Raw genomic sequence first — 27,542 nt, forward strand, 5'->3', positions numbered from 1 at the left:
AAAATATATTTTTTGAATGGTTTTGCCATTGTTTGAAATTATATAAATACAACATGAAGCTCTACTATACTCAGTATGGAAAATTATATTCCCACTTCAAATATTTTGGCATTAATCAACATAGCATATTACTTGTAAGAAAATTCAAGACATACTTTCATTTATACTTAATATAAAAATAAGTAGTTCATAGAAAACTGTGGACCTCAAAAGACAGCAATCCTTATGTAGAGAATGCACCACACCATTTTTATTATTATTTTATTCTGAAATTCCAGCCACAATATTACAATCCATACAATGGTTACAGCTCTAAATATTCTATGTTAATTTCATATACTATGAGACAAATTGCATCCCTAAGATCATAACTACATTATATTATATCAAGATTTATAATCATAAGCTTATATTTGCAAATGTGAATACAACATATTTAGTCTATTTCTGACATAGCTGTGATAAAAAATTTCTATTTTAGATAAAGATGCAACACGAATAGGAAAGAGGTAACTTTTTTCTTTTTCATCGAGATTTCACAATTTTAGAATTACACATCTATCATAAAACAATTTCTCTCTAGAAATATGAGTCACAATATCAGCCCTTGCTCTACAAGTCATATCATGTCATTGACCCGTTTCAAAGGATAATTCCAAACAATGTTCCAGCTGGACTTGTGAGTCCTATATTTCTGTGGTTAAAAGAGACTCATAGTGATATCATTTTTGACTACATTTTTTACAACAAAATACATAGTTTTGATTTTAGAGGACCAGGAATTGACTAAGATGGCAACTCAGTAAGCACAGACACACAAAAAAACCCTGGACATACATTTGGATTTAGATATGCACTATCTTACCAAATTAAAGTATGTTTTAAGGGATTTACATTTAAGAATTAGGGATTTTGGCAAATTATAGTGAAAGCAAGTATCATACATAAAGAAGTTTCAGAACAAAATGAAATGAGGACCCTGGAAAATCTCTTTCTCTAAAGATCACTCATAAAGTTTTACCCTCTAGGAGATAGGCTAAAAGCTTTACTTTCCTTCTGGCTTCTTTGTGCTGCTCAAGAAATCAAAGTAGCATTGAGGTTGAATTTATATGTTCATATGGATGAGTGTGCCACTGTATTTTATCAATAGAATGTTTAAGTATTATTCCAACATTTTAAAAAATTGTGATTGTTTCCTTAATAAACAAAAAGTAGGAAGTAATAATCTTGGGCTTTAAGGTACATATTGATAAAAGAGTCATGGAAAAATAAAAGCACATATTTTATTTCTGAATATAATGAAGAAAATCTAACCCAATCTACATCAGGTTGTATCTGTATCTTCATATTTTCATATTTTAAAGATACTCTTTACCTTATTATATTAAACACGTGTACTTTTTATTCTAATTATTTCTGGGGAAAAGTTTAAAGAATGATTTTGTGGACTAAGTCCATTCTTAATTCCAAGCCTTCTTCAGACGTCTCCCACAAAGAAAGGATAAATACTAACCAGGGTTTCAATAACACATTTTAAGACTAGAGAATATTTTCCTTCTTGTAGTATCTTTGAAAAAAATATATTGCTAATATCTTATTTACACTTATGGGAGGATGAGTTGGCTAACTGGTTGTGCTGGTAGAGCAAAATTACTCTGATTTAAAGTTTTGGATCATGCAGTTAAAGTAATTTTCAAACATTAAAAATGAAAGCTCTCCTTCCATTTATGGCACCACAAAGTGGCAAAATTAGACAAATCATTCCCTATATACATAGTTTGTCAGTAGTATAGTAATAATGACTAAAACTTCATGAATAAGAAGCATTTAGGGCTTCCCTGGTGGCGCAGTGGTTGAGAGTCCGCCTGCCTATGCAGGGGACGCGGGTTCGTGCCCCGGTCCGGGAGGATCCCACATGCCGCGGAGCGGCTGGGCCCATGAGCCATGGCCGCTGAGCCTGCGCGTCCGGGGCCTGTGCTCCACAACGGAAGAGGCCACAACAGTGAGAGGCCCACGTACCGCAAAAAAAAAAAAAAAAAGAAGCATTTATATTATAATTCATTATGATGTTTACATGTTCTCACTAGTTAATTCATTTATTAACTAATATTTATTGAGCGCCTACCAAATTCCAGCTGTCTGCTAAGTATTGGAAATACAATGGAAGGAGAAGAAAAAAAAAAAGCACCAAAAAAAATGATGTAGTGCTTGCCTTCACACAGATTTAAGAATAAAACGAGAGGCTGATGTTAATCAAATCATACTCAGAAATACATAGTTACAACTGTGGTAAGTGCCAGGTATTAGAAGTAAATGATTCTATTAAAATAGTGAATCCTGAGGGATCAGTTTATTGGGAAAGGGTTGCTTTAGCTGACAGTAAAAGGCAAATAGGAGTTAACTAAGTAAACATAATAGGCAGGGAGAAGTAACTTTATTCACTATGCAGGCAAGAGCATTTACAAAGAATCTGTGCAAAGAAGAAGAATGGTTTGCTGAGGCAAGGCAGCCATTTTGCTGGAGAGAAGTGTTGAAGAGTAAAACAGGAGTGAAAGTGGAGAAAATGAAGCTTGGTGATGGTCGTAGTCAGAATGTAAGCTTTAGATGTTTTTAGGGCCAGCTACATAATTTTTGGGTCGCAGTATGAAATTAAAATGTGGGGTGTTTTCCTTTGAAATTACTTTGCTTTAAAAATAATATATTACCTACAAACTGTAACAGGGTAATAATGATACATGAGTAACAACATAAACATACAAATTGCAAAAATATATTTTTGATTCAATTTTATATATACATTAAATAATAATACTTTATTAAAGTTATATCTTGATTGATCATAAGAGTTTTCTCACTTTTCTATAAATTTATTTATTAGGTCATCAGAATTTATGTTTTAGCAATTTTATTTTTAAGTGACATCGGTTGTGCATGGCAAATGTAAAATCGCAGATGCTTTTCGATAATTTTTTATTTTTGCAAAGATCTCTCTGTTGATGCAATTGTTATGGAACCATTGAGAGTATTTTATAGGTTGTGACAACATTGGAATAAATTTCTGATAAATTATTTTGAAATGTGAATCTTAGATCATCTAGAGCTGATGATTCTCAAGGAGCAATCTTTTCTAGAAAGATTTATCTCTTCATACAAATCCATTCTGTTTAAGTCTGAATTGAATTTTAGATGTAAATTTAAACAATGGAACTGTTACATTCTTTGGACATATCCTGTAACTTGTGGAGGTTTCACGAGAAACTGAAAGTGGCTTAATGGTTTGTGTATAATGCAAAATGCATCTTTATGAATTCTACTGCTGTACCTTTTTTTTTTTTTTGCGGTACGCAGGCCTCTCACTGTTGTGGCCTCTCCCGTTGCGGAGCACAGGCTCCGGACGCGCAGGCTCAGCGGCCATGGCTCATGGGCCCAGCAGCTCCGCGGCATGTGGGATCTTCCCGGACCAGAGCACGAACCCGTGTCCCCTGCATCGGCAGGTGGACTCTCAACCACTGCGCCACCAGGGAAGCCCTACTGCTATATCTTTAATTCTAAGGAAACACTCATTAATAATTGGTTTACCTGGAGATTTGTATAGAAATAGTATTTTTCCCATTGAGTAGAATAATCTTTAAATTTAAATTTCTATTTCTAAGCCTCTGGAAATTAGCTTTCTAGTGTTGCACACATTTTCAAAATCATGTATGCCAAACTCTTCTAAGAATTCACATAACTCTATGATATGCCTTATTGCAATATATGTAGGCTTTTATTTCGTAATACTTTACAGACAAAATTTACTGCCTGGGCACTGACAGTTCCTGTCCTGGTGCTCAGGCTGAAGAGTTAATATTTGTACAGATGTCACCCGGACATTGTCTGGGAACAGATGAGCAAGCTGACTTCTCACAGTGGATCCTGACACTGACTGCTTTCTGAGTTCCTTGTTCCCCTGAAGCCCTTGCTGTCATCCCCTGAAGTTTCTACAGCTGCTACCATCATCACCTCCATCAGTTTGGTCCCGGGTCCTGATTTGCTCCCCTTCCTCTGGGCCTCAGCACTCCTGACTGCCATCAGGCATGTGGGTATGCACAGTACCACCTGCCTGCTTGGTGCATGGACCTGAGCCCATTTGTGCACAAGCTGCGGCAGCTAAACCATAAACACTTGTGTGTGCTTCCACCTAGGATATCTCCTCTGCTCATGGTCATGCTCCATTGTCCCACTAGCTTTCACTTACAAAGCACAAGTTCAGAGACAAAGTGACCAAGAATTTTGAGATAGCGACAGTGGAGCGTTAGACCAAACGTGAGGCATATCTCAGCACGGGATCGTGTGTGACGGGGTTACAAACTGATGAAACCAGCCTTGGATGCCATGTTAAAAAAATTGCCAAAAAAAAAGGGAAGCCTTGGAAGTATGAAGCAGAGGGGGGAAAGGCATAAAGACATAGCAGTATTTGTAGGATAAAAAAAAAAAAAAAAGATTATATTTAAAAGAAGAGTCTTCTATGTGGGTAGACTTGTTATTCAAAAACAGGGAATGCATGGTTATCTGAACATAGTCCCCATGTGAATACCCTACTGTGAGGGTGAGGGGGTACATGGACAAGAACGCTTATAACTACTGTATCCTCTCCTCACACCACATGCAGACCTGTCCTAATCCTGTGTAGGTGGCTCTGCAACACCCACAAGGCCACTGATTGCTGCCCTGAAGAGTTCCCTTCTGCAACTGCACAGAGCTCTAACTCAGAACTGGAAGTGAATACCCCACAGAGACAAAATCACAGTTGCAGAGAATGGGAGAGTGGTTCTTGAGCAGGAGAAACATACACAATTTTGGATGCTATTTTAGGGAAAGAACAAGGAGTAGCTTTAGTTCATTAACAAGTTCTGATTCCTCCTTTGCATACACTTTAACTTCTTAAGAAACTAACACCAGAGAAATTTTTTAAAAAGCCATTCGAATCACTCTCAAGGAGTGGAGGGATGTATATACACACATCTAGTGTACTACTTTCCTAGGAGCGCATACATACCAGTGGAGTAGGTGCAGTAGCATGAGGCTCATTGTTAACACTGAAACGCTTCTTGGTATTTATGGATAAGTGAGATAATTAGGGCCTGAATTATAACAAATTAAAAAGGAGGGACGTTGACTCTGCTAGACTCTATCATTTGTAAAACTTTGAAATTCTTTAAGGCTCTTTCTCTGAAACAAAATAGAGCGATAGTTATTCCTTTTCATTTCCTATAATTATATTTTTGTTGACTATTCCTTAAGTATTGATATTTGTAGAAATTCTACTCTAGTAGTTTAAAAATTTAGCATGAATTTCCTGGAGAATGTGTTCAAAATGTGCATTTCTCTGCTTCCACCAGAAATACTGATTCGGCAGGTCTGCAGAGAGAACCTAGAAATGGATTTTTTTAACAGGTTGCTTCTTCAGTTGATTTTAATATGGTCAGTCCAGGCCCATGCTTTGAGAAATAATTGCTTTAGGTTTTGAAATTTGAACCTGAAATTTCTATTTAAGGAAAATCCAAGCTATGTGAAATATGTTGCCAGAAAGCCACCAATGCTTTGGATCCAGGAAAAAGTCATATCCAGTAAAATGTTATTGATTAGTGATGCTCCAAAAATAAATAAAGGTGGATTTCCCAGGTTATTCAACTTTAATTAATTCTGTATACTTACTATGTTTGCTTTTAGAGTTTCATAGTACCTTTTAGCATATTAAAAGCTTTGAAAATTCCTGTATTAAAGAAGTTTCCTTAATTCTAGTTTTCTGCACTTACTAGATACGGAACATTTTTAATTCATGTAACACATCTTAATACGTTTTGGGATATAAAGAATTCTAAGAAACAGTGTTTGGAAATATGACTTTCATGGTTGAAGAGGGTTAGCATACACAAATATATACACACATGTGTGTATTTAACATGCATAATACATATATAACTATATATTTAAGAGATAATCACATACATTTGAACTCCGAAAAACTTAGGAGTAATCGTTAATTTTTTTTTTTTTTTTTTTTTTTTTTGCGGTACGCGGGCCTCTCACTGTTGTGGCCTCTCCCGTTGCGGAGCACAGGCTCCGGACGCGCAGGCTCAGCGGCCATGGCTCATGGGCCCGGCCGCTCCGCGGCACGTGGGATCCTCGTGGACCGGGGCACGAACCCGTGTCCCCTGCATCGTCAGGCGGACTCTCAACCACTGCGCCACCAGGGAAGCCCGCGACCGCTTTTTGAAGGTTATTCTAAGTATGAATGACATGCGTTAATGGAGAGTTCATAAAGTTACAGAATTTTAATATTTAATCTTTTCAATCTGTTTCAGTGAGATTCAGATCATACGAAAACAGCTTGATCTAACAATCCTATCCTTAAGAAGTACAAGGAAAGGCTTAATAAAATATATAATGCTTTTGATGAATAGCCTTACTCAAATTCACATTGTCGAAATAGACAGTGATATTTCCAGAACCCATCTTTAGTTAAGAGCCCCTCAGGAGACATGAAAACTAGTAACAAAATTTCTCTCAGAACTGTTAAGCATGAGTTCTTTAAACGTAAGTGTGGCTTGTTCCCTGTATCAATGGCCAAACACTCTATTACATATCATGATCCCCAGCTACATTTTTACAAGCCAGGGATGGCAATCCATCATGTAATTAGTCTTTCCTGAGCATCCAGAAAATATTACTTTTGGTCACTTTTTGTTTGTTTCTTTTGTACTTTTAACTCAGTTGAAATCTCCATCTGTGAGTGATAATCTTCCAAGGTCATTGTTCAGAATAATAACTGCTCAGGTGGTTCTGAATTATCAACTCCTCTCAAAAGATTGATGAATGTTAAGAAAAATCATCAAATCTTTCTCCCTCTGTACATCATGTGATTCTGCCTTCATTTGTCTATGACATTATTGGAAATGTTATTAAGATACTGATATAAAGGAAACTAGTGTATAAATAGCACTTAAAACAGGTGATGAACGTCTCTGATATTTTCTCTCATTAGTTAACTTGTGAAGACTAGAAATAAAAACTTCTAAAATTTGGTCCTCTTCCTAATTCCTCAGAATCTCAAATTAGTCTCGTATCGACATATTAACTCTTCCCATTGCTCTTAATTTCTTCTTTAATCTGTGACCACATTCCTTCTGTTTATAGGAGTTTCATTAGCATTTCTTTTAGTGCAGATTTGAGTGATAGGTTCTCCGAGGTTTTATTTGCTGAAAGCATCTCTATTTTGTCCTCATTTGAGAAGATATTTTGCTGGGAATAGAATTTTATTGGTATTGTCTTTCAGACCATTAAAAATGTCATTCCACTGTCTTCTTGATTCCCTTAATTCTGTTGTTATGTCAACTGTCATTGTCATTGTTATTCTTTTGAAGATAATGTTTTTTCTTTTTTTAATTGGGATGATTTTTCTTTCCTTTGTTTTCACTACTATGTGCTTATTTAAACTTTCCTTTGTGTTTATCCTAATTAAGGCTTATATGATTTCCTGAATAGATGGCTGATGTCATTTTCAGTTTTTTTTTAACTCTCTGTAAAATCTTTCTTCAAACTGGTCATCCCTCATCCCTTCTCTGCCCCTTTGGCAACCACAATTTCATGTATGTTAGAGCTATTCACCATCAACAATATATTCTTTGTGTTCTTTTTTGTCTTTCCTATTGCATTTCCTCTCCATATTGGATATCTTATATTCACATATCTTCCTCTTTACTAATCTTCTTCTCTACCATATCTAATCTGCTGTTAAGTCTGTTTTGTTCTTAATTTTAGCCTTTGTATTTTTCACTTCTAGAACTTTCAACTGATGTTTAATACATGCCATTTCTCTTCTGAAATTCTCCATCTTGTCATCTTTTAAAAAAACATACTAATCACAATTATTTTAAAAACCTTGTGTGATAGCTTCTGTATTTCTATCACCTGTGACTTGTTGCTGTTATCTGATATTTCCCTGGGTTTTGGTCATTTGGTCCTGGCTCCAGCTATTTTTGGTAACATTTTATTAAATGTCAGGCACTGTGGCTCAAAGTGTAAGTATTTTCATTTTGTTGTATTTTTCCCAAGAAGACTTACTTTTTAAGCAGGCAATTGAAAAAGAGCAGAATCTAGTCAGGAATTGATACAAACTGAGTCTGAAGTCAGTGATTTTAAGTCCTGGTCAATTTTGCTCTGCTTTTATTACTAGGGCATAGTCCCTGAGATGTCTTGATTCAAGATAGAATTGTTTAGCTGGCCTCATTCTATTTGGTTGATTACAAGCCCCACTTTTTTTCTTTCTGGCACTGTGAGACCACCAAAATTTCTGCTTGAGATTTTTATTTTTTAAATATTTTTACATTATTTGTGATTGATATTGGTATGATGTTTGTGTGATAAATCTACTTCAACTAGTCAGGACAGAAGTTTCACCAATGTTATTAACTTTTTGTAACAGATTACATGTAGGATTGGAAATATTTAGGCCATTTATCAGTAGCTTTTTAGATAATAGCTTGAAAGTATGATGCTTAATGTCATTTGGAAAAAGAAGTGAGCACTACTTTGGACAGATGTAGAAACCCTTAACATAAAAATATACTAATTGTTTATTCAGTATTTTATTCAAAACCATTTAATTAGTATTGAACCCTTACTTTCTTCCAGGTGTACATCAGTGTGAATACTGAGCAAATGAAACAACACCAAACTGAGGAGCCTTTAGAGGATTTCCATAACAGAGGCAAAAAACTCATCTACAGTTTAATAGGAACATTCAAGCTTCTAGAAGGGAGACAAAGATGGAATTGAGACCCATACTTTTGAGGCTGTGGGTGAGTCTCTTAATTTCAATATTGTTATCATTTTGGGCCAGATTATATTTTGTCGCATGTATGTGTAAGTGGATTCAGAGTGAGGTGGGGAGGCTGTTTTGTGCATTATAGGATATTTAGCAGCATCTTTGGCCTCTACCTACTAGATGTTAGTAGATCCTTCAGTTGTGACAACGAGAAATATCCCTACACATTGCCCTGTGTCCCCTAGGAGGCAAAATAAACTTAGTTGGGTATCTCTGTGCTAGAGACACACTTTGGGAAAGTGACAGTATGGTTTAAACTAATGTTTGGTCATTGAAGTTATGGGACCTGGTTAGATTCTTTACATATCTTGATGCTGAGGCCATTTGTTGGACAATGGGATATGGGGTTTGAAAGAAGGAAAAGAATGAAAATGACTACAAGGATTTGGCTTGAGCAAGTGTCGGTGTAAGCTGTCATTAATATAGTGGGGATTTACTGTGGCAGGAGCAAGTTCTGGGAGTGAGAATTAAGAGGTTAGTGTTATGATATAGTAAATTGGTAAGTGAAGATAAATTGGCAGTTGGATTTGGGATTAAGATAGATAATTAAGCTGGGTTATCATTTTGGGAATTAGCTTGTAGATTTTAATTCGAGGACAGTTCCCTGTGATATTCCAAATTTAGGAAATTGGTAAGATTCAGAGGAACTAGAAAAGGAAATTGAAAAGGAGTGACTCAAGATGTTAAAGGAAAACCTGAAAAATACTATGTCCTGGTAGCCAAGTGAGAAATGTGTATCAAGAAGTGTGTGATCAGTAGTCTGATATGTTAAGTAAGATGACTGAGAACTGACCGCTGGATAAAACAGTGTGGAGACTACTAGTCACCTTGTTAAGAACAGTATTGATGAAATGGTAGGAAAAAAGCCTGGTTGCATGGATTCAAAACAGAATTGACCAGAAGGACTGAAAAAAGCAAGCACGTATAGACAACGTTTTAAAAGAGTTTTGATATAAAGGAGAAAATTCAAATATGGCAGTAGCCGGAGGGGAAGTAAGGTCAGAAAATGACAGCTTTTTAATGATGGGAGTAACAATATGCAAGTACGGTTGTGGGAGTGATGCATTAGAGGGGATAATAGAGATGAAAAAGACAAGTGAGGGAGAGGGAGGGGGTAAGGGGAGAGAGAGAGACAGAGAGAGAGAGAGAGAGAGAATGTCCCTGAATGTGAGAGGGAATCATATCTAGTGTACAAGTGGAAGATTTGAGTCCATGACCCATAATCTCCCAAACTGTGCTTTCTAGATTACTTGACAAATTTTGTTTAAGCAAAAAATAGCTAAAGCTTGACTTCTTCTAAATATTAGCAGAGAAAAATAGTATCACAATAAAAAATAGGATGTACAACATCCTGGCGATGATAATTGATTACATAGTATTAACTTCAAGTTCTTTATAAACATATAAAAAATGATGCCAAAAGAAATTTTTTTTCTAAGACATTAATCCACCAAAACAGAGATGAAAAGGGGAGACAAAATTTGAGGAAGTGGAATGAAGTTGAATGACTTCTAACTGACTTACTGTAAAGGTCAGTCATAGGCTGGCAGTGGGAAGGCTGAGGAGAAAACTTATTTAACATGTCTTTATAAATTAATTCATTTTGGAATTTATGAATAGGATGCTATTTGGTCTCAAGAATGTTTTCCCATCTCAGAAGAAGACCAGCAAATTACTTTCCTGAGAGGATATGCAACAGAGGGTCTCTGAACTTCTGGTCACCAAGCAGTTAAGGGTGGGGGGCTTGTACTGAAAATAGCAGAATTAAGGAAACATGTACAGGGTGAGGGCTGAGATCCATGTGCTGTAACCTTATGCAGTTCTGAGGGTGCTGTCTGCTGGGCCTTTGCTCTCCAGGCAGGAAACCTGGGTGGGAGGTGAGGGACATTTTCCTAGGGATCTGATGAGCCTACAAGAAAAGATCCAAATATAATGACCTTAGAGTTTTCCAAGGAAATATTTTGGCCAGATCATCTAAATGTGAAGTCCAGTCATTCAAAAATCCCCACGCTTGATCAGAGCTTTCTGTAAGACTTTTAGTGACCCACTCTTAAATATGAGCAGACAACAAATGTACAAAGTATCTTTGTACACCTCTTAATAAAGGATAGGGATTAAAACAAAGAAAGAGAAGAAAGTAGTTTGGGACAACAGAGACCATGCATAAAAAATAAACTAGAAAAGAGAAAAACTACAAGCAGTATTTTCAGAGGAAGGGGGAGAAAAAGAGCAAGGCCAGAAAATAAAAGGACACTTAGAAATTTTTTCAAAATACCAAAAACAAAAATACAATAGAAAGTCTGGAAGATAACGTTGAGAAAATCTCCTAGAAGATAGAGCAACAAAGCTATAAAATGGATATGAGGAGAGAGAAACAAACAAAAGTGTGTATGTGTGTGTATATATATATATATATATATATATATATAACATGAGCATGTATATAAATTATATGTATCTAAATATATATATATATAATTATATAAAATACAATATTATATACATAGATAGGTAAATAGTTACATACATACATACATACACACACGCATAAACTCGAATACCAGTTTAGGAAATCTATTAAATAATAGGGATTTCAGAAAAAGAAATGGAGTAAATTATTAAATTATTTGGGAAGATATTCCAGGACCAAGAACTACGAGTTTCCAGGATGACAAAGTACACCAAATGCCCTGTAAAAAGGTTGAAAATAAATTTACACTATGACACATCATCATGTAATTGTGGGACACTGGGAAAAACAGACTTCTAGAGAGAGAGAGAAAAAAGATGTCAACAAACAACAGGTCAGAAATCAAAATGGCTTCAGCTTTTAGAGCAGAGTAACATCTCCAAATTTATGAAGAATCCTGATTTCCAATCCAGAATTCTGTTTCCAACTAAACCATCAATCAAATGTAATCATAGTGTAAAGACATTTTCAAACATGAAAGATCTCAAAAACATTGCATTTTTCTTAAATTGTTTCTCAGAAATCCATAGGAAGATGCAGTCTACCCAAATGAGGAAGTATGTCAAGAGAAAGGTAGGGTGCTTAGGAAACCAGGCTCCCCAACACAAAGGTAGATTGATATTAAAGGAAGAAAGTTGAGATAGAACTGAGGGATAAATTGTTGCCAAGTCCATAGAAAACTAAGCAAACAAACAAGAAAATTACTAACTCTAGGAAAAGAAAGCACAGGAAAATCAAAGCTAGTACTCTGAAATAAACCCTGTAGAGAAAACAAACAAAGAAGGAAATCAGTGTGATAGAGTCTTTAATTCCCCACCTCTAGCAAGCAAGAAATGGAGGAGTTTTTAATCTTTATTAATACATTTTTCCTCTTTATACATATACTTGCAGTAGGCTAGGTTGTTTTGTTTTATATCCACTAAAATCTGCATGCAGTACTTGGTATTTATATTACATTCCACCATATGCAGAGTATGATTTAATTCCAATGTACAAAGTAACCATGGTCAGTATATTACAGTTTCTCTGCAGTTACCATTACCCATTTATCTTCCACTTCAATATTTAAACGATTTAGAACAAATATTAAAAGACTACCCTGAACCCCAGAGTAAAAGAAACAAATGAAGAATTGTCTGGAGAAAGTAATTGTCTAAAATTTAAGTTGTCTAAATGAGAAAACAAGTCTAAGTATCATGCAAGGTAACACCGAAAACTTCCCTAGCAAGTAATAATGTAAAATGTAAACACAGATCTTCTATATTAACAAGTAATCAAAACAGAGCCTGACATCTATTTTAAAAGAGCATGCACTGTAGATTCTGCTTAATGAATTAAATATGCCAACTACTCACTTTCAAAGCAGTAATACATAATAGGCAATGACTATTTATGGGATCATATTTACATTTCCTATAAATAGATAGCATTCACTCAGTCCTCCAACTGTAACTTTATGCTGGGTTGTAGTAAAACATCAGGTTGAAGTGTTCTGTAGTTTTAAAAGGGATGGAATGAGGAAATTTTACTTTACCTGGCTACAGGACCTAATAGAAAATGTTTTCTTCTGAACATTTATGTTGGGATAAAGGTAGATGAAATGAGAAAATAAAATCCAGAAGAGGAGAATCAGAGTCAATCAATTCATTTGATTATTTTTCCCCTCTACACCTCCTTGCCCCACTCCTACCCCATTCCTTTTTTTGGCTTGAAAGAATTTGCTAATAACTGTTTCCTTGAGTGTTCAGGATCCACAGACCTAAAATAGAGCTTGCATCTGAGGGGTTTATTTTCTTAATGTTGTAATGACACACATTTTTCCTAAAAAAATGTCACTAGAGCTTGAGTGACCACTGTGCTGGTTTAGAAATAGAATGCCCAAGTAACAGAGGAGTCTAATTACTTCTTTTAGCTTCAGACTGGAATCAAGAAAAAAATTACTGAACTTCCAATTCCTAACCCAATACTCAGGGCACAAGTGTGTACAAGTTTGGGAAGGAAACTGGAGACAAAGATATTTATAATTCAAGATTTTTTTTTTTTTTTTACTACACAGATTAAACCTACTGTTGGTAAAGTTTTGTTTAGTTTTGTTCATTTTTAATAAAAACAGAAGGTTGACAGCTAGTGATTAAAGCTGAGTGAGAGAAGCCAGATGCCAAAGAGTATATTCTGTATGATTACGTTCATATGAAATCTACGGCAGAAAAAAATCGTAACAGTACTTGCTTCTAGGACTGGGGTGGGGGTAGGGATTGATTAAGAAGGGGCATGAGGGAAATTCTATAGGATGGTGGTAATGTATCTTGGTAGAGTTAGGGGTTACGCAGGTGTACGCATTGCCAAAATTCAGCAAATGTACACTTAAGACATGTATTTCATTATATATGTAAAGTTTACCTCAAGTGATAAAGATATAAACAAATATTGAACTCTATTTAACAAAGGAAAACTGAAATATTTAGGGGGAAGTACTAATATCTGCAAGTTACTATAGTTTTATTTTCTTTGAACTTCAAACAATGTCATGTAAAAGTGTCTCATGTAAGTATTATTACATAAATTTACTAGAAGGTAAAAAAGAAGGGAAAAAAAGAGGTCTGCCACTTAATAACAAGGGACCTCGGCAAGTACTTTCAGACGTCTATGCCTTAATCTCTAATGATCATCTGCTTAAAAGTGTTGTTCGGAGGGTCCAGTGAGATGATATACATAAAGCAGCTATAACAGTGCCTGGAGCAGAGTATGTATATTTAATAGAGTGTAATTAATGATAATAATAAAGAATACAACAGCAAACAGCAAAAACAAACTCTTTAGGATTTCATGCTAGTTAGTAATTGAACTAGTTAATCTAATTTCAAAGTTTCTGCTTTTCGTCTCTTTAAGAAGTGGTATGTACTCATCTGTCTGGCCTCTTTATTTGGTATAAAGCACAAGCTATACACCCCCTATTTTTATTAAGAATAGATAAAACAAAGCAAAATTTTAACCAATAATAGGTTCAGTGAAAATTTTCCTGCAGAATAAAAAAGTGCAGACTTATAATTCATTAATTATAATTAATATATAACATCCTTTACGTTATATATTGTATAATATATATTTAAAAGAAAAAAGGCTGCTTATTAACATGCCTGGAAATTTCATCTGAGTGATATGTGCTATATTTTTAAAAGACTATGAACTAAATTGTTATGAAGACTAAAATAATATTGATATTATTGTGTTTGCTTACATGAAAGCTTTTTGTTTGTTTTCTCCTTTATACTTGAAGAGATTATGGAATTCAGGTCTCAAGAACTCAGCGTTATTTTCAGTACTGGAGGGGGGAAGAAAATTTCATTTCTAGACAGTATAAAAATTCACTATATATTTTTTCACCTTAAGAATACTTCCATTAATAATTTTTAAATCAATGTCTTCTTTCTATTAAATGTTTTAATTCATTCTTGTAGAAAATTGGAATGTAGAATTAAATATTTGGGGAAAGATATTAGCAGTACTGGGAGACTTCAATCACTACAAAAAGATGGATGTATTCCATTGTGTCTTGTCATTTATGTGAAATTGTATTTTTGGTTTACTCAGTGAAGCTAGGCTTCTGGATACAGCTGGGCTCAACACCTCAAATCTTTTAAACTGTAGTGTAAAGCCACAAAGCCTCCAATTATCTACCTATCTCGATATTTCTCTTAGTAAATGTAGAACCATATTAGTGAACACCCTCATCCACTGGAGAAAATGGATAGGCCACTCTCCATGCTGATAAAATAAAGACTTCTATCACAAAGAATAAACAACTAAATGAGCAGCAATAAACTTAATTTGCACATTAGATATGCTTTTCCAAATTCCGACATTTCAGTTGAAAATAATGCTGAAGCAATGAGGCCTATAATTGGACATCCGAAACTTCTCCAGTGGGGAAACGAAAACAAATGTTGCCTGCAAACAAGATCAATTTTATAGCCTGCTGTTACTCTGCTTTTTAATAATTTTCCAAATGCCAGATCAAATAATTTCCCCTTTTATGTGATTTTCATACACCTCTTAGTGTATGTACACATTGTAATTGTACTAAGTCCCCCAAAATGAAAACATTTAAACTCTCTTTCCTTTCCATTCTCTGTCTGTGCCTGTGGAACATGTCCTCAAATTACACTGGGCATCTGCCGGGGCTCTGGTAAGGCTGATGCTAATTGCACTCCCTATGTTGAATAACAAATTGCTTTATCCTGTTGCATAGTGGAATAGAAATTTCCAACATACAGTGCAGATAACTTCTGAATCCTCTTGACACAGATAAGCCATATCAGCTAAAAACTAAGCTGGAGAATATCTTAGTCCTGTAACTATTATCTTTTTGCGTGTTATCTAACAATAACATTTTTTGCATGACTGAGGCAGATAAGTAAATTCAAAGAAAGATGATTGTTTTATCAGCTTTACTGAAATTTCTTATTTGCTCCTTACCACCCTATTACCAGAAAGGTCACTGTAAGATTTTGATTTGAGAAATAAAATTATATTTGACTGTATAATGACAATCAGATGAACATTATAGACAAGAAAATGCAAACATACACACACACACAGGTGCACACACACATATACATACATACACAGAGAAGTATTAAATTGTCTTAACAAACAGCCAAATGGCTACACTCTTAATAGTCAAGAAAATGTTTGAATCAATGCATAGGATTATGATTCCTTCTCACATTAAAGCTTCAAATTTGTAGGTTGTAAAATAATAATTTTGGCAGTGATACCTTCAACATTCCCACATGAAAGGGAATTAGAGATAGCAGTCTAGTTAAGAAGCTATGCTAATGATAGACTTATCTTAGAACTGTATTTGTGTAAAAATCCCACAGTTTAATAAAGATTATACATTACAGATCAGTAATAAAGCAAAGTTTCTAAAGATGCTTTTATCCATACTGTACACATTTTGTGTTTATGTAGTTTTTTTTAATGTATGTGTTACTATGTATGTATGTGTTTATTTATATTGCATATGGTGGTTACTGTCAATTGCAAAGAAGCAAGAAATCCCCAAATCCCTTTAAAATGGGACGTGGATATTTCATGAAGGTTAAAAATAACAAACACAATTTCCTTCCCATTATTAGATATAAATGAGTGAAAATAACTTGATATTCATGCATATTGACATAAGCCCTTTTTGCATATGTAAATCATCCTCTGGTATTATGCTGAAAATACCAGAACAGTGAGTTCTCTGCATGAAGTCTTTCAGATTTTCATGTATTTTCATATCTGTCCCCCCTTTCAGAGTGTGGGGTTCTCTATGTATTAGAATTATGTAACTACAAACCGTAAAATTGGGAAAGTGAAAACATTTACAAGTTTGTTATTTGCCTTTGATGTTCTTTATTGTGAAGCATTCTAACAAGCATAAACCCTGAAAAATTGAAAACTTTCAGATTTTAGAGTAAGGAAGTCAGGATGGAAATTATCTCTGAGAACTAAGGGGAATGAGGTGAGATCCTTTCACTCAGTCAATAAATTTATTGAACACATACAGTTCCCAGGACTGTACTAGAATTTGTAATGTCCCTGCCTTCTTTATGCTTCTTTTCTAGAGGAAGGGAAATATAGGGGAAAAAAATACATGTAAATAAGTGAATTATATCCTTTGTAAGAAGATGAAATGTGCCACAGAAGAAGAAAGAGTAGAAAAGATAAAGTTGACCAGGAATGTAGATTGAGATAATTTTGTTTCAATAGCTCCAGCAAAAAAACACTAGAAATAAACAAAAATATATCAGTTTTTTAACTGAGCAATCTTAGTTATTTTCTTACTCATAGACAGAGGGGAGTGCCTTAGGATTATGGTGTGTTTTGTGGAATATCCCAAAATACATATCAACTTGATTGTACCTTAAGAATTAGGAACCTATTTAGTAAGAAACATGGCTATGTTTCACCTCTACAATATCCAAATTCCATAATTAGAACTAAGTTAGTAGCTGCTCCTGAGTTTCTCACATTTATGTGAGTCTTCTCCTTTTACTTTTCTTCCATTAATTAGTAATTGACAGCATTAAGACAGCATTTAGCCTAAAGAAACATTTGAGGAAAAGAAACTATCCATTTAGCTCAATCTATTAACTTTTTTTCTTAGTCTCTGGGGTGAAAGCATCCCCATCATTGTATTTTAGCAGGGAAATTATTGGTCCTACTCACCCATCACCAGTATTCTACCAAAACTTTCTTTGAGAAACTACGTTTCCACTACTGATGTCTTCATCCTTAAAATTTCATATTTTAACTCCTCCTGGATTTCTCCATACCTGTAAGAATTAACTGCAATGCCTTTTTATCCTCTACCATATTTTAATCTTCTGCTGTAATAAAAATGAGTGCATACCACCTGTAGTTTCTTAATTTGAAATAAGGTAATCTCCTCTGTTTTTTTTTCCTTAATGGACATGTTAGTTCTTCACACATAAAGCATTCCCACTCTTCAGTACATGAGTATTGCCAAAACTTTGCTGGAGAAATTCCCTATTATTAAATATAGCTACAGCACATTCCTTGAAACATTAAGTCCATACCTGTCTTAAAAACCTGATGACAATACAATCTTAAAGAAGTGAAGTTTTTCAAAATGTGCAACACTGGTTGAATTTTGATACAAGTTCTGTCATTACATTTCCCCTGAGTGTTTCAGACAATTGTTGGCATAATGTAATAGGCTTGAGATAAAGTTGGAAGAAATATCTTCCAAGGATAAAGATGAGTGTTTATTTTCCTTGAGACATTTTAAAGGATAGTTGAAGTATAGCAGCTAACTACTTTTTATTGTATTTATTCATTTTTAATAGAAATTATGATAAAGTATCAATTGCTGAATTTAATCATTTGGGCTTAAGTAGCTGCTCAAACTCGTCTTTCAAGACAGTCATTTTTGTCATCCAGGAGGCAATAAAGTGATAAAAGTGACCTGGCTCCCCCTAAACAGACTAGTTTTATGAGCTGAGGTTCAATAAAGTAAAGTAGCAAAGATGGGGAATAGATGCATCTAATGCTAATTATATCCCTTGGTGATAGTAGTTACATTTGGATTGATACTAGTTTAAAAGTCTCAAGACTAAGGTATTCACTTTTGCCATCTGAAGTTGTGTGAGCATATGCGTTTACTGTGATGGGAATCCAATAATAACTCAAATGGACACTAATGTTTTAATTTTTTTTTCTTTGCAAAGAACTGCTTATTAAGGTGAATGTAAGAGAGTCTGCATTTCACTAATTATGTACTTAGGGTTATAGAAATAAACGAACTGATTATGCACTTGGCAGCCTTACATCCAGGTAAAAATTTTACACAAAATGAGTTTCTGAAGGAAACCTCACAAAAAAAATATTACCCACTGACGTCAACAGAATGTCCATGGCTTCCCCACACTGAGGCATGTGTGGAAATCCAAAATTTTTAGTTCAAGTTTTAGTTTTGTCTAATTACCCGCTGGACAGCTTTTCAACTGCCAAGGTATTCACATCTACCTTGTTATTCCACTGGCAAAGTGAGCATGCTATTAATGAATATGGGAACACAACTCTTAAATAAAATGTGAAATCAAACATTTCACATATACAATATGATACAGGGTTGACACTGTGATAGAGGTCATGATATGCATACATATCTCCAATGTTCATCAAGCACAAATGAAGATAGTAAAATACCTTTTACAGCTAGGCTGCCAGTGTTCTTGGCAACACCAAACTGATTTGTAGCTATGCAAGTGTATGATCCGGCATCCGACCTGGTAACGTTATGTATCTTGAGGCTGCCATCCTTCAGGATAAACACTCTAAAAAGAAAATGTGTAATTAGCATAAGTAAGGCTCTTTAAAACTGGTAAGTCTTAACGACCTATTTTCATTTTAAAGCATTACTGAAACCATGGGTGCATTTATTAATATGAATGTATTCCTTTCCTATTATCCTGCTTTTAATTGTGAGCAATCTGTGAATCCACATATTAGAATAAATGACATTTGCTTTTATTCTGACACAGTACTGATACTTATTTTGCTATAACTTGAATTATCATTGCTGATTTCAATGCACATTAAAAATCAAATGAGTACTTGGTGCTACAATGCCCATTTGCTTGATTAATAACAAACACAACTAGTTACTATGCATTTTGAAAAATCAACTCTGGTGAAAACCGAACTTGGCGTTAGAGAAACGCAAGCCAATTTTCACATTGTTTACTCTGTGGCTTTATAGACCAGTTTTTACTTAGGACTTTCAGCTACCAAACAACAGGGTTTTCAACCATGACAATATTTGCTTGTGCTAGTGAGTTGAAGGAACCATCCATGGGGTTCCATAGCCAGAGGGCTCAGGCCATCTTGTTATATGGCCTGTCCCATTAAAAAGAGGAAGAGAGAAGTAAAAAGAATGAAGGCTTCAAGAATCAGACTGAATTAAATATTCCTAAAATACATGTATTCATATAGTACGCAATGGAGAGAGAGCTATTTAAGAAGTTCCAATCTTTCAAAAAATGATTCGTATGAAATTTTCTCTGAAACTCAGAAATAGTCAAAAGCAAATGTCAGAACACTGTCGTAATCAAGGGAACCCCTAAGATTGGTTTCTTGGCAAAATCATCATCAAATGTTTTAGTAAGGAGACAAAAAATGAAAAACAAAACAAAACCATGTGCCCGATTTTATGTCTTATAAATTTAATTAACGACCTTTTAAAAACACAGCTCTAAAAACACTAGTGGGTAGTCAGAGTTGCAGAAAAATAAGCAGTGAAAACTCATTTGTAATGATAATGGCTTTAAAGGAATGAAAGGAAAGAGAGTTGGCATGCATGTCACATCCATTAACAGTAACAAAACAGTATTTCTCTCACTGCAAACATATCATTGTTTCTAATATGTGTATTACAAGAAATGTAGCTAATATAATTAATAACCCAATTTGAAACACAGAACATCAGCCAACTACAGTTTGTATGAAACCAGCTTATGATGTTGGGTTTATTATCAGTGACAAGTTCCATATTCTGTTGTCAAGTGAGCGGAAGGGGCCACATCTGGGTTTAGAATGTTCTATGGCACATAATCAGATTTCTTTTAAGTCATTTTCTTGGAGTATTCCCCAACAGTGAACGTTTGACATTTAATTTCTGAAACGTCTAGATTTCTTGATCCCAGTTTATACTAACAATCGAATCATACCGCTATTGACACAGTAACAAAGCTATTCCAGTATGCAGCAAACTTATGGCCAGAAACAATTCTTCACCTGATTCAATTAGAAGAGGTCGATGTGAGAGACATTTGGGTACATCACTTACCTCTAGAATTTAGGAATAACTAAGAATTTTAAGCAACACAGAAACATTAAATTTTGGCAAAAAAACATTTTAAATGTTAAAGAAATACATATCTGCTGATAGCTAAAGACCATCAGACAAACTTCCCAGCTAGTAATGCCAATGTTTATATGTCATAATTTTTCACTTAGCTTTCCGAAAAGGACAATTCATACAAACTGTGGTTTAATATTACCCTAAGTCCACCACCCTTTTCAGGCTCATTGTGTATGTTCAGTAATGTTTGTTAAATTGAACTGAAATTGTCATCATTGAAACTGATTATTTCTTTTGAAATCTTAGTCAATCAATTGACATTTCTCAAGCTTCAGATAATAAGAAGACAGACTAAGACTAGGAAAAGTTAAAATCTGCTCAAGATTAAGCAGCTAATAAGCATCAAAGAATGAATTGAAAATTATAACTGAGTATCTCTAGTGCTCGTGCTCTTTCCAGAACCATCACTTTGTGTCACTTGTAGTAAATAATTCTGCATGTTGACTATGATGTTCAAGAAATATCTGCTGAGTCATCATTAGAGGCCCTTAAGATGGTCTTAGGTGTTTGCTCCTCAAAATATGGTCTCATCCCAGACCTACTGAATCAAACTTTGCATTTTAACATGATTTTCAGTAATTAGTATGCACAATAAAGTTTGAGAACATTGCTCAGTTCATTATAAATCAAACTTTAGTCTGTAGAGATTATCTTTATGTCTAAGCAAGAATCCATTTTGTTTTCATAGATAAATATGCAAAAATGTGCAAAAGAATAAAAAATCTTAGATTTAAATGTTTTATGAATATAACCAAACTAGTAACCAAACCAATGTATCATTTATTAAAACTAGATGATTAAAAAAGTAATTATCCCTAGTGCCCTAGGATATAGAAAGCTAGACATTTAACTATAATTAGAGATTTTATCACATAGTAAATGGTATGAATATTTCAACTTACTATTTTTTCATTAATAAGAGATGTTAAAATATAGTAAGAAAACTTAATCTTTAACAGTATAGATGGTCTCAAACTATCTAATCATAACCCTAAATTTATGCAGAATAATTAAACAAAAACTATTAAAGAAAAGTGAGAATTTCCAGTTCTCTCACATATCAAAACACGGCTTAGTAGAAATTATTTAAAAAAAAAAGAAATAACACCCAATTAACATCCAATTGTATTAAGAAAACTGAGCAATTGACAGTTTCAGATAGGGAAGGATGCACGTGTAAAAATTTACTGGAACATTTTAATTGATAGTTTTGGTAACATTCATAGAGAAAGATAAAGACTGACTTTTTCTATCCTTCTTTTGAAATATTCTAAAAGATATTTAAAATAGCACCTGGAGGGTTTGAAAGGATATATTAATAAAGTACATTAAAATATTGTCTTTATTCATACAAGACTCTCTGGTATTTAAAAACAAATCACAACCACAAGTATAGATATGCTCGGCTAACTGAAAAACTGAGAAAACACTCTGGTGATAAAAATGGAAATTTGCATAAATAATTAGCAAACAGAATATAAGTTACAGAGAAGAAAGCAAAAGACAGTGAAGTGATTGATTACATATAATACAGATATTTATTTAAATTAGCACTTAATGCTGAGATTACACTGCTAATAGACAATAGATCATAAAAGCATATAGGAAAATATCTGGTACTATGGAATATGGTAAGGCTTCTAAAAATTTAATAGCAATTTTAATTCCTGATTGGAAATAGAACAATGCTAAACTTTTTTTCCTTCTAAATTTATTCAGCAAATATTTATTAAATACCTATTGTGTTCCAGGCACTATGTTAGATATTATAATAGGTATGTAAGAAATAGAGAATGTTAGTATCGAGGATATTCTTTTTCACAACTAAACTCATTGGTCAAAACACAAGCAGGTTGTGAACTGTTATTGTAAGCTGACTCTGCACAAGTCCTCTACTAAGTGTATAATAAATGTCAATTCATTGACTTATTAAGTAAACCTCTGGGCTTACTATTGTTATCATTCCCATTTTACAAGTCAGGAAAGTGAGGCATGGAAAGAAGTGGGTACCTTAAGGTACACACTCGGTAGTGTAGCACCAAGATTCCAACCATGCCTTTCTCTTTACACCAGGAAGCACTTATTTTAAGAAGGGCTCTTTCACTTCAAGTTTACAAAGTATAATTTACTAATAATATAGTTACTTAGAGCACAAATTTGAGCACATATAAACATATATATATAATTGTATTTGCATAGAATGATCTTTAATATGGAGGTTTATAATCTGACCTTCACGGAATCCAATAACTCCCCAAAATGTGATGGAACATTTGTGTGTGTGCATATATGCACATTCCTCAGAGTTCTAAGCGTTTGTGAAATCTTAAAGGCGAGTTTGATCTACCCTACTATAGGAGAGTTTTAACCATAAACATGAGGTAATAATGATGGCAATATTAATACTAAGGATTATTTTTCTTCTTCTGTTACACTGTCCTATGCAATAATGTAGTACAGTTATTAGCAAACGTGGAGTTTGGGGTCAATTGCTTGTGACTGAATCTGAGCCTTAATATTTAATATCTGTATTACTGGGTCCAAGTTACTCAACTGTGCAAGAGTCTTCAGCTTTCTCATCTGTAACATGCGGATATTAATATTACCTGTGTCACTGAGTCATGAGGAGTAAATGATATAAACTGTTTAAAATGCTCAGCCCTGTCTATGCCCTACTCCTGGTTAGCCATCAATAAGTAGGTTTTTAATGAAACATTTTCTCATCCTGCCAAAAAATGTAAGCACTTCTGTAACTCCATGAGCAGTCACAACAAGGAAAGAAGGAAGTGTTTTGTCACAATTCAGTTTGAACAAAGGGACCTGAGAGGTATATGCCAGGCTTTTTGAAAGGAGCCTAATGCCAGAAGATTTTTCCCAGTGTTTCGTTTCACTGCCTAAGACCCTTCGTTGAATTCATGCCACTTCGTGTCTGTACTTGTGGAGTCAATCTTTCCGATCCGCATTGCTCTCATTTTTATTTTAGAAATGGAAATAGGTTGTCATAAGAATTGAATTAATTAAATGCTAGCTATTAATCTTATTTGTATTCTTTGCTGATACTAGTTTTTGGTCTTTGCTCTTCTGCGTGACTCGGACCAGCATTTTCAATTCTCGCTGTGATTCTTACTCCTGCCTGATGTCTTAAAAAACACTTTCATCTGACTGGACTCAGCAGTATGTTTTGTGGCTTTAACTACAATATGGTTATCAGTCCTTGGTGTCACCAAGTTCTAATACTTGACTTACGGTGTATGTATGTTTGCTCTTTAACTCTTCCTCTATAATCATTTCATAGTTCAGTGATAACAGTGTTCCTCTCTGGTGTCTATTCTCAAATATCCACTTAATTAGAATATTTCACCTGTTGACACAATCAAATAGAAAAATTTCCCCCAAATTACCAAAGCTTAGTATTCTATTCAGATGATTAAATCACAAACTAAGGGATTGCATTTAAAATGTTACACAATAATTAGAATTTAAAGACATTTACATGTATAGATATATTATGACCATTCAACAATAGAAAAACTAATAGTTAGCATTTGTAATTTATCATGCTATTCTTCTAATTGCATTTGGGCATTAAAAAGGTAGAAATTCAGAACTACAAGCTGTGTCTGACAGTCAAGTGACATTGGGAGATTTTATAGTCACATTAGAAAACAGAAAATGTAGAAAACTGAGCCACCAACATATGTAAACATTTCAAGGTTAACTGATAAGTTGAAGGCAGACTATGTGGTGTGATTGAACATCCAACGTTTCAATCTTCCCACTGTCAGGGAACGTTAGTAGCATAAAGCGAAAACAAAAGTAATGGATGCCTTAACTAGTTGCCTTCTACTTTCATACCCTTTGCCTTCTACTTGATGAGCTATTGTGAATAAAACATCAGGAAGATAGACTACGACATCAAGTGAACTCATAGGAGTCTTTTACCTGGAACATGTGTGTCAAATTTTGTGTCATTCTAAGGAATTAGTCTAAAGACTAATGTCGAATATTTTTACCCTTGCTTTCCTAAGTTGTACATGATACCAATTCATTACAAGCTTCATAAATACAATAGGTATTAGCATTCACATCTAGTTTATCACTACAACTAATCTAATGTATGTCCAAATTTTGATTTACCTACATATATATAGAAAAAACAGATCTATATTATGTGGACCCCATATGAATAGCAAATGAGGAAGGCTCTGATTTTTTTTTGTTTAGTTATTGACCATAGCCTATCACAAAATTTGAGGACATAGTAGATTAGCAATAGCTAAATTTCTTAAACTCAGAGAAATTAGGACATTGGACAACTACAATTTCATATTGCTGAAACTAGAGCAATATTTCTATTTTTATAGTTAGATTATTAACTGGAGTGTTGCTTCCACTTCTGTCTAAAGATAATACTGTAGACCATGAAATTTTAATTGATAGTTTAATTTTACTGATATCTAGAAAATGTAAAATAGATTGGATTAAAATGAGTTAGATAAGAAGGAGGAAAGTATGTATAAATTTTGGCTCTGCACAATTTAGGTTTTAAGTAAAATGTCCCACTGGAATTCATTTTTTATTTTATTATTTTTTACAAAATTTTAACATCTTTATTGGAGTATAATTGCCTTACAATGGTGTGTTAGTTTCTGCTTTATAACAAAGTGAATCAGTTATACATATACGTATGTTCCCATATCTCTTCCCTCTTGCATCTCCCTCCCTCCTACTTTCCCTATCCCCCCTCTCTAGGTGGTCACAAAGCACCAAGCTGATCTCCCTGTGCTATGTGGCTATTTCCCACCACCTATCTATTTTACGTTTGGTAGTGTATATATGTCCATGCCACTCTCTCACTTTATCCCAGCTTACCCTTCCCCCTCCCCATATCCTCAAGTCCATTCTCTAGTAGGTCTGTGTCTTTATTCCCATCTTGCCCCTAGGTTCTTCATGACCGTTTTTTTTTTCTTAGATTCCATATGTATGTGTTAGTATACAGTATTTGTTTTTCTCTTTCTGACTTACTTCACTCTGTATGACAGACTCTAGGTCCATCCACCTCACTACAAATAACTCAATTTCATTTCTTTTTATGGCTGAGTAATATTCCATTGTATATATGTGCCACATCTTGTTTATCCATTCATCTTTTGATGGACACTTAGGTTGCTTCCATGTGCTGGCTATTGTAAATAGAGCTGCAATGAACATTTTGGTACATGACTCTTTTTGAATTACGGTTTTCTCAGGGTATATGCCCAGTAGTGGGATTGCTGGGTTGTATGGTACTTCTATTTTTAGTTTTTTAAGGAACCTCCATACTGTTCTCCATAGTGGTTGTATCAATTTACATTCCTGGAATCCATTTTAGATCAAATATTGACATTACATTTTAATAATTTTAGCACCTGATTAGCATAGTTAAGGTGTAATATCTATGCTTATCTCACTGTCATTTAATAAGCTATCTTTTAAAAATTCCTTATTTTAACAAGCTACAAAAAGTGATCTACAAACAAGTAGATACATAAGCTTCCTCATTTAAATCAAAGTAAAGGTTCCTATTCTGTCTTTTTATGTCAATAATTTTAAACAGCTCTAATGGCAGTTATATACAGAAAATATCTCACACCTCTGTACAGGGAAAATTTAAAGGTTTAATCACTGGATTATTAAAATGTATTTTATTATTCCTTATAAGATCATCAGCATAGTAAAAAACTCAACAGATAACCCAAAAAAAGATATAACAAAAAAGATAAAAACATAGAGACAGAATAAAAATGAAGTGCTATCTCAAGACAGAGATGACTGAATGGGCACAGAAAATAAAATCTAGTCTCTCTACTAAATGGTGTAGATCATCTTCTGCAAAGAACAATACACTTTTTATCTTTAATCAGTTCTAAACAAGGGGAAACACATAACAGAAAATTCAACAAAATTTATGGAAGGAATTCTTAAATATGTTCTCTCTTTTATTTTGTCTGCCTGTTAGGAAAGAGCACAAATATTCTTTTCAGTAAAGAGTTGTGTAACTCCCAAAGAGAAAACAAATGTTCATAATTTGCAAATATTTGTTAGAGTACATCCTTCAGAGACTTGCCAGATGAAAGCCTAGAGTCTCTTCCCCAAGTATCTAGCAGAAGATTTGCACTCCAATCCACTTGTCTGAATTCCATCCATCCTCCCAAGCCTACTTTGATTTTTACCATTTCAGACACACCTTATGTGTCTCCTCAGCTTCTCTTAGTTCCATTGGCTGCCAAAGGTCCAGATAATACAACCCCACTGGCAAAGGGGCAACCAGCAGATAAATCCTATTTCTTTCCTTCCAAAGTCTTTTTATTCCCAAGTAGTTTCTGTCTGGAGACAGTCTATATGACTAACTGATGCCAGCCTACCTGTTGTGTGTCCCTTGGCTTAAAGTGAGTCAGTGGCCAGTGTAATAAGATATGATCCTACATTGCTGCCTGTATTTACCTGCTTCACTCTTAGTTTTGTGTCCTAGGGAAACTGGAGTAAGATATGTAGCTTTCTCTATCACACCTGTCCTCTCAAACACTACAGTTCACAGTACTCTCTCTGTCTCCCCAAATATTAAAAATTAGCAGTTTTGTCCCACATCAATAAACTTATATGGGGAATTCCTTGGTGATCCAGTGGTTAGGATTCTGCACTTCCACTGAAGGGGGCCATAGGTTCGATCCCTGGTCAGGGAAATAAGATATTTTATTTAAAAAAAATAAAAAATAAATTAACTCATA

General features: G+C 34.4%; 1 protein-coding gene across 4 annotated transcripts in view; it reads right to left on the reverse strand.

Moving 5' to 3' along the window:
• CNTN6 (contactin 6) overlaps nucleotides 1-27,542 on the reverse strand; it is a gene marked incomplete at both ends in the record, with an annotated part of 242,731 nt that overhangs the window by 23,580 nt on the left and 191,609 nt on the right. For all 4 annotated transcript variants that reach the window (XM_082638597.1, XM_082638598.1, XM_082638596.1 and 1 more), the window contains one exon: nucleotides 19,062-19,189. In XM_082638597.1, coding sequence (XP_082494723.1) covers nucleotides 19,062-19,189 — 128 coding nt within the window. The remainder of the gene's footprint in view (nucleotides 1-19,061; nucleotides 19,190-27,542) is intronic.

The sequence above is a fragment of the Mesoplodon mirus genome, assembly GCF_964341445.2.
Source record: "Mesoplodon mirus genome assembly, chromosome: 12".
Classification (NCBI taxonomy): Eukaryota; Metazoa; Chordata; class Mammalia; order Artiodactyla; family Ziphiidae; genus Mesoplodon; species Mesoplodon mirus.